Source organism: Salmo salar, chromosome 22 (genome assembly GCF_965601325.2).
Source record: "Salmo salar chromosome 22, fSalSal1, whole genome shotgun sequence".
Lineage (NCBI taxonomy): Eukaryota > Metazoa > Chordata > Actinopteri > Salmoniformes > Salmonidae > Salmo > Salmo salar.
Genome location: NC_138312.1, coordinates 30,539,889 through 30,548,099, shown reverse-complemented (window position 1 = coordinate 30,548,099; position 8,211 = coordinate 30,539,889). Strand labels below are relative to the sequence as shown.

At 43.3% G+C, this 8,211-nt stretch overlaps 1 protein-coding gene across 1 annotated transcript; it reads right to left on the bottom strand.

The window, feature by feature from the left end:
• Positions 1 to 1,007: 1,007 nt before the first annotated feature.
• Positions 1,008 to 5,579, bottom strand: LOC106583237 (neurogenic differentiation factor 4). The gene is made up of 2 exons (XM_014167175.3): positions 5,346 to 5,579; positions 1,008 to 2,972 (listed from the first exon to the last, which is right to left on the bottom strand). Exon 2 carries the CDS (start codon positions 2,964 to 2,966, stop codon positions 1,935 to 1,937), a length of 1,032 nt encoding a protein of 343 aa, XP_014022650.1. The 5' UTR covers positions 2,967 to 2,972; positions 5,346 to 5,579; the 3' UTR covers positions 1,008 to 1,934.
• Between the last annotated feature and the right edge of the window lie 2,632 nt (positions 5,580 to 8,211).

Below are 8,211 nucleotides of genomic sequence, written 5' to 3'. Positions count from 1 at the left end.
GACTAGGCATGACTATTTATTTCCATCTTCTCTAATACTGTTGTCAGGTTTTAGTTCCATTCATCAGCTTACGGTTTTGAATGTTGAATGCAGCTAGAAAAGATAACCAACAGTGGAACCCACGATAACCTCTATTGTCTTCTTGAGAAACGCACAGCTTTTTAGAGGATTCAATTTTTTAAATGTCAGTCAGATTCTGAATAATGTATGCCCAGCAACACACCCCCAATAAATACACACAAACCCTTGTCAAATGAGAACAACACTTGCTGCATCACCATCTTCCACTAGTCTATGTTTTGTGTGTGTGTGTGTGTGTGTGTGTGTGTGTGTGTGTGTGTGTGTGTGTGTGTGTGTGTGTGTGTGTGTGTGTGTGTGTGTGTGTGTGTGTGTGTGTGTGTGTGTGTGTGTGTGTGTGTGTGTGTGTGTGTGTGTGTGTGTGTGTGTGTGTGTGTGTGTGTTGGAGTGTCAGAGTAGTACTGTATGTATGAGTGTGTGGGTAGAAGTGAGTGTGCATAGAGCCAGTGCAAGGGAGGTAGTGCAAACATTCAGATAAAGAATTAAATAATAAAGGGGGTCAATGTAAACATTCCAGGAAGCCATTTGATTAACTGATCAGCAGTCTTATGGCTTTGGGTAGAAGCTGTTCAGGTGCCCTTTGTGTCTGTGTGTGTGTGTGTGTGTGTGTGTGTGTGTGTGTGTGTGTGTGTGTGTGTGTGTGTGTGTGTGTGTGTGTGTGTGTGTGTGTGTGTGCGTGCGTGCGTGTCAGGGGGTGGTAGCATAATCACAGTGGTCACTGAAGTACTCTCATTAGAAATATACTCCCTTCCTGTCATCTTCTCTGCTCCCTCTCACCTCTCTCATTGTGTCTCACAACCTCTTACATATCACTTCCACCCACTACCCACAAACACCCTAATTGCAGCAGTTGGTCCTTGACTGTCTTTCGACATAGCAAGACTGATTCATTAAAGCAAACCCACTTTTAGAATTTCAAACAGAAAAACTTAGTTTAAATGGTTTTAATGGATAAAAAATTCAATCCAAAAGTATTCATCTTGAGGAACATTTTTGCATTTTTTTTATATTTGGCAATGGAGAAAGTGTCTGAACAGAATGATATCTCTAATAACAAGTTACACCTTGATCAGATTTTGTAATTGATATTTGTTCTTGTCATTACAACAGCAGACATTTGTCACTTCCTCATGGACAGTTTTCTCTCTGGTCCTCAGCTACGCTAGCAATATACATGAGAATATTGTTCCACGTGAAACAGGGAACAACTGACCACAAAAGAGAAATGGACACAGAAGAGAGAAAATAGATACACTATCAGAGTCAGTCAATGATGTAACAGGGACAGCACAAGTAGAGAAGGCCAAGACCAAACACATATATAAAGGATAAACACAAAATTACTAACAGCAGTTCATATAAATATTAAATTAGAGAATAAATAAATGCATTATTATTCATTCAAGTGAATGATGTGTTGCATGTTCCGAGTGCTGGTCAGAAGTGCTCAAGCTGAGGTCTTTCTTCAAGTCAGCCTTTCCACCTATAGGACCCACTCCTCTTGTGAACCCATTGGAAATGGTCAAGTAGTGAAGTGCCTTTTAGCTTAATTGGTGTTCAGAAACAACCACAGCAAACAAGCGGTTTAAAGTCAATCGTGAGCTGATTTTGACAGTGTTGAGCACTAACCTTTACAGTACACAAATGTAAACAACAATCCACGTTCTACTTTTTACTAAGTAACTGCCCAGTTGTTCACAACGATGGGCTGGTTTCACAGTGTTTAGTACTAAGATGGGTCTCTCATATCAAAGTCAGATTTCTCCCAACATCTCAGTCATTGGTCAAGATGGAGCCAGTTGGGGAAGTGTGTTGTTGGGGAGAGTATCATCTGTCTCATCTGTCCTCTCTACCCCTTAATCCCCATAGACGGTGCCCATCTGTGGGGGTGCCATGTGAGGAGGGCGGTATGAATCATAGGGCATCTCCAGGGGCACCTGGTAGCGGGCGCTCTGGTACAAGACCTGTCCCTGGGGGCCTGTCAGGCCGATGGAGGAGGGGGGGTAGTGGTGAGGGGGGAGATAGTGGGGCGAGGACTCCTGCTTGAGCACTAGGTTACTGCCAATGCTGAGCGGGGGCGTGGGGGGGCCATCGTAGGGAGGGGTGCCTACCCCACTGTTACAGTCGTTAGGGGAGTGGCTCTCGTAAGCCCCTCCCTTCATCCCTCTCAGGTGGAGTAGGTGGGCGGAGTCCAGTGTGCCGTAAGGCGGGCTGGGCAGACCGGGGGAGGAGTAGCTGATTGGTCCAACGGCCATCCCCACCCCTCCCAGGATTGTGGGCCCTCCTCTCCCCCCATGCCTGTCTTCAGGTCTCTCCTCGATAGGCCCCCCAGGCCCCAGCTGCAGACAGCCAGCCAGCAGGTTGCTGGTAGGCTGGGAGAGGTCTTTGCACAGGGTCTCCATAAAGGCCCTGCTCTCCGTGGACTGGTCCCCCTCCAGGGCTTCAGACAGGGCACATATGTAGTTGCGGGCCAGCCGCAGGGTCTCGATCTTAGACAGTTTCTGGGTCTTAGAGTGGCAGGGCATGATGCTGCGCAGGTTTTCCAGAGCGTCATTCAGCCCGTGCATCCTCGAGCGCTCCCGGGCGTTAGCCTTCACACGCCGCGCCTTGAAGCGCTCCTGCCGGGCCTTGGTCATCCTCTTCCTCTTGGGCCCTCTGCGTTTGGGAGCAATCCCGTCTCCATGGCCCTCCTCTTCCCCTTCCTCTTCATCCTCCTCCATGTCCTCACTGCCCAGCTCCCTGCCCAGGTGGCCCATTCCACCCGGTCTGTAGCGGTGTGCTGTGATTGGCTCGTCTCCATCTGGGGAGCTCACGTCATCATCCATCCACTCCAGAGAACTGACTAGCTCCGCCCCCTCGCTGGGCCTCCCGTACGACTTGGCCATCATGGTCTCCTGGAAACGAAAACACGTTAACATTAGCAATAGTTCTGACCTTAACATATACAATTTTTTATGAAGATTTTGAGGCCAAATGAGGCTCATCACAACTTTACCCTTTTACATGTTTTGTCTATCCTTTCCAAAACTGAGTGAATTGAGAGTAGGTTTTCTCTGACTGTGTAGACCGACTGATGCTGGGACATTGACCCTAGCTGGTTTTGAGGACCAGACCAGGACCAGTCTATTTATAGCAGTCTTATCCCGCAGCCTAATGAGTTCTACTGACCTTGTGTGGCCTACTGTAGTAGTCTCAAGATGAGAGCTAGGTCATGACTGATCTACGTTAACCCAGAACTAAAATCTTGGGTAATTTGGTTTTATGTTTACTAGTCTGTCCATGAGATTAGGTCAGGACTATAGCCTCAGCCTGCTTACTCTACAATCTACTTAAGACCGTGATCAATTATCTAAGCTAAGGCTTTAATTACCAGTTTGTAACAGTACTTTGGGGGTTCTTTGAATATTTTAGGGATTTTTAGTTTGATGATTCTCCTGAATCAAGCTGCTGTCATATGTAATACTTCAGATATACTACATATTCTATCCATATACTGTCCATATTGACTATACATCCCATCCCATCACATAATGTAGATATATATATATATAGATAGATAGATAGATAGATAGATAGATAGATAGATAGATAGATAGATAGATAGATAGATAGATAGATAGATAGATAGATAGATAGATAGATAGATAGATAGATAGATAGATAGATAGATAGATAGATAGATAGATAGATAGATAGATAGATAGATAGATAGATAGATAGATAGATAGATAGATAGATAGATAGATAGATAGATAGATAGATAGATAGATAGATAGATAGATAGATAGATACTCCGGACTCCCACATTGCTCATCCTAATATTTCTATATTTCTTAATTCCATTCTTTTACTTTTTTTGACTTTTACAATTGATGTGTATTGTTGTGTATTGTTAAATATTACTGCACTGTTGGAGCTAGGAACACAAGCATTTCGCTACACCTGCAATAACATCTGCTAAATATATGTATGGACCAATAAAATTTGATTTGATTTGATTAGCCTACAAGGATTAGTGATTCATTTTTCTATTATTTCTCAATTTTCTTTCTCTATGCATTGTTGCCTTAAGTAAGCATTTCACTGTTAGCCCACACCTGTTGTTACGAAGCAAGTGACGAATAAAACAATTCAGCACCATGGTCACGTGGACAGCTCCTATAGTGCTACTCTCTCCCTTGCAGGTTCTGCCGCTCGCGTGCTTCAGGTGTCAATCACCTCTAATGAAGGGATTATACTGCACATGAGGATCAACATGTTACTGAATGGCTATGAGCCTGTAGGATACACAGTTGCAGTCTGCCTATGAGCGTTTAAACCATTAAAAACAAATGTACCCCGAATCAAACCCGTACCCTCCCCCCTAAAAAGGTTTTAGAGGGTTTTAATCCGAGGGGAGACTTGATCTCGGGGGACTTCTAAACTCTGTAATTCCAGGCTTTTAGTTCGCGACGGGCGCCGGGATGGACTCTCAATCTGGGCCATTGCGGGATTTGCTCCCTCCGTGGATGAAGCGGCAACATGGGATTAACTCAAGGTTAGACTACATTCCCGGATCAGTGACAGGGAACGCAGAATAATTCATGTACAGTATAACTCTGCGACAAATTGTACTCGGCTGATTGTGTTCTGTGTTTATGGTTATGGTAATGATAGGCTATTCATTAGGATTCAGGATTCCTCGTTCATTAGCAGTTTTCATTGTAGGTTTGACCATATTTTGAACCTTCTGGAAAATGAATTGTATTATTGAACCTATTAGATGCTCCCTATAGGCCTATTTGAAAGTATTTATTGGTTTTAAGAAATTTGTCCACAACTGTGTGTGTCATAGATTTTTATTCCAGACCATAATTTAGCTTTACGGATTTAAGTATAGGCTTACACCTGATAAAATGTTCCCGTTAAGATTATGCCGGGCACATTTTAAGCGCAGTAAACCTAGTGTCTAATAATCATGTCACAGTTTTTGGAATCCTAAATTAGATAATCGATTATAACAATGTATTCATGTCTGTAGCCTATAACGCCTTAATACAGTTGCAGCTGTATGCCTCATTCCTGTTATTTAGCATAACCTAACCCAACATTTCGAAAAATGTCAAATCATAACCAATTACCCTACCAATGTATAAACGGACAACTTCACATAAACATTAGCAAAATAATTGAATATTCAATAGGCCTATGCTATTCAAATCACACGATTATCCTATGAGAGTAAAACATTGACATTAATTCAAATGAGAAAGATGAGGTTGGCCTACCTGCTGTTTGAAATAACGCTCCTAAGGACCTCCTGTGAGTTCTTGTTGGCTGTTGAGCAGGCGTAGCCTATAGGTTACTACTGTCTCACCTTTCTACAGGGAGTAAAACCGTCTATCCATCAACTAGCCTAAAGCACTCAGTCTTTATTAACTTTCTCCCCTGCGTCTCATACACAGTTGTTGTCAGTGTTCCATCCCAGAGTTTCGCATCTCTGCGGGTCACGGGGAGGGGGTCCGGGGTTTAAGGCTCCGACCATACACAGGCTCCTCCTCCAACTCTCTTATCCTCTCTCATCCAATTCATCTGCGCTCGAGAGTGCGCGTGGGCGGCACGTGGTCGTTAAAAAGTTAACCAGCTTTGTGTGTGTGATACAAACACGTTTTGATTAGATTGATAGCCTGTAGGCCTAAACTCTTATAGCTCGTGACAAATCTAAATTAGACTATTTTCATAGTTGCAATCGTTTTTAGTTTTGTATTGTTTGTATCATCAGTCTGTTTCGACAAATAAGCAGCGCAACTTTTGCATAGAGAGATGGAGCGGCACGCTCCGTATTATGAGTTTAATCGATTATTAGAGTTTGCGGTTGCGCATGAGCAGGTGTTCGCGCCATTCCCCGTCCATTCATACATCCGGGTGTCCGGCGTGCGCTCATTGCACCCAATTACGCTCATTAAATAGGGCTCTAGAGACACCCCTCACGAGACGGGACATGCGCTGTGCCTTAGTGATGTCCCTGAAGTGAAGGACAGCGCAAACTAACCGAATGGAGACAGGCTATCTCGCTACAAGTGGGCTATTACTTGTGCACATTGCTTAACTTGGACTGAAATAGGTGCCTACTCGTTTTGGGTGCCAGTGTTGTGCCAAAAATCTCCCACCTGACAGAACCCCCTACCCCCCTTCTAATTTCCTTAATTTTGTGGCTCGAGTCAAATACTTTCTGTGACACACATCAGAGTGAAATACTTTCCATAGAACAAACTTCACGTCAGGATAGGCAACCGAAATTAATAATTAATGTATGTGTGTTATATTAAACATAGAGGACGGAGTAAAATGTCGGCAAGCAATAAACATTTCAGCTATGGCTGAATTATTGTCCTTACACTTTCAAAAATACTAGTCGAATAAGACATGGGAGAGATGAATAATTTTGGCAAAGAGAATTATTTATAGACTAATGCAAAATCAGTAGCAGATTTAGGTACGGGCGACATGGGCACGGGGCGCACGGGGGAGGCAGTAGCGGTTCTAGACCATTTCAAATGGGGGGGCCAAGCTGGGGCCAGTTGTACTGTTAGAGGGGCCAGTTACATTAGACGTTATTGTTGTCATATCGTTTTCTTCACTGCATTGCAGACATTAGCAGGCAAAAGACCATGTTCCGCGTTGCCATTGTCTAATAATGGCTGTAAAAAAAGAAAGATAGCAAAAATTTGTTATGTAAAAATGATTTCATACTCCACATTTAGGTGGGCCACAAGGGGGTCCAAAATTGTTGTCACAGGGGCACTGCCCCCACCCCCCCAGAACCGCTAGTGGGGGGAGGGCGCTGAAGGGGGGTTTCGCCCAGGCGCCATACAAGCTAGAACCGCCACATACACTTGAAACAAATAGCCAAACCGAAAACTGCAGACCAAAATGCTTTCTGCTATTAGGATCTGTGAAATGTAGGGTAAACTGACAATGGAGTGAAGAGCAGAAATCTCAACTAGCAAGCAAGTCGCAGCAATGAAGAACGCAAAGGGGGGGATTCTGGCAGGGGGGAGATTTTCGGCACAACACTGATACTGTTTATATTTAGGTGCAGGAGCTCCATAATATGTTTGAGCTAATATTCTATAAGAGGAACTATGTGTTGTGATAATTGCGTTGTTTGCTCTGTAACCTGTTAGTTCAAATGCCTTGGCACCATGATACTGTATTTAGGCAGGCCTAAGGCCGAGACAATAAGAAGACAAAGTGGCAGAATAAATTCAACAACCTTCCTGAAGTCCACAAAGCATATTGCATGTAACAAACAGTTACATGACCTACAGCATCGTCAAACAAGTAAATTTTTCCAATATTTTTGGACTGCTAAACTATTGATTTAAAACAAAGGAGAGTTACCACAAGTCACAAAGAAAACATGCGCTGCCTCCACTTATCCAGCACCATTTCAACTTCAACATCATGTAATCACCTCTGCTTAGTCTAATAAAGTGGCAATAAGAAGACAAAAAAATATTTAGTCCAATCATCAATAGCTAAATATGTTGTGCCTGTCCATGGTACTGATTTCTGTGTGTACGTGTGTGTGCTTACAAGTAGAACAAAAACATGCTGACTCACACTAGTTGTAGAGAAATGCCAGCAAATCCATACTCCCCTTTCATGTTGCCTAAATGGTCTATGATACTGTCATACAGTACATAATTTTAGTTTTTAGTATCCTAGGCTACCTGGCAAAAATGCTTGCTTGCTAGCCTGACTTCCTTACATGGGCAATGATGCGCCAGGCCAGCTAGTTAACATCAGCCTACTACATCTAGCTACATGTTGAACTTCCATCCTCTCAGTCCAGGGGCACAATGTATGAATTTATGGTTGGATCAGAATCACCTTTATAATCATTGGCCAGTACGGAGAATTAAGAAAAATCTCAAGTCCAAATCCCTATCTCCGTCCATGGCTGATTTAGGAATGCTAGCCACCGGAGGATAAATCCTGTTAGGGCTAGGGGGCAGTATTGACACGGCTGGATAAAAAACATACCCGATTTAATCTGGTTACCACTCCTACCCAGTAACTAGAATATGCATATACTTATTACATATGGATAGAAAACACCCTAAAGTTTCTAAAACTGTTTGAATGGTG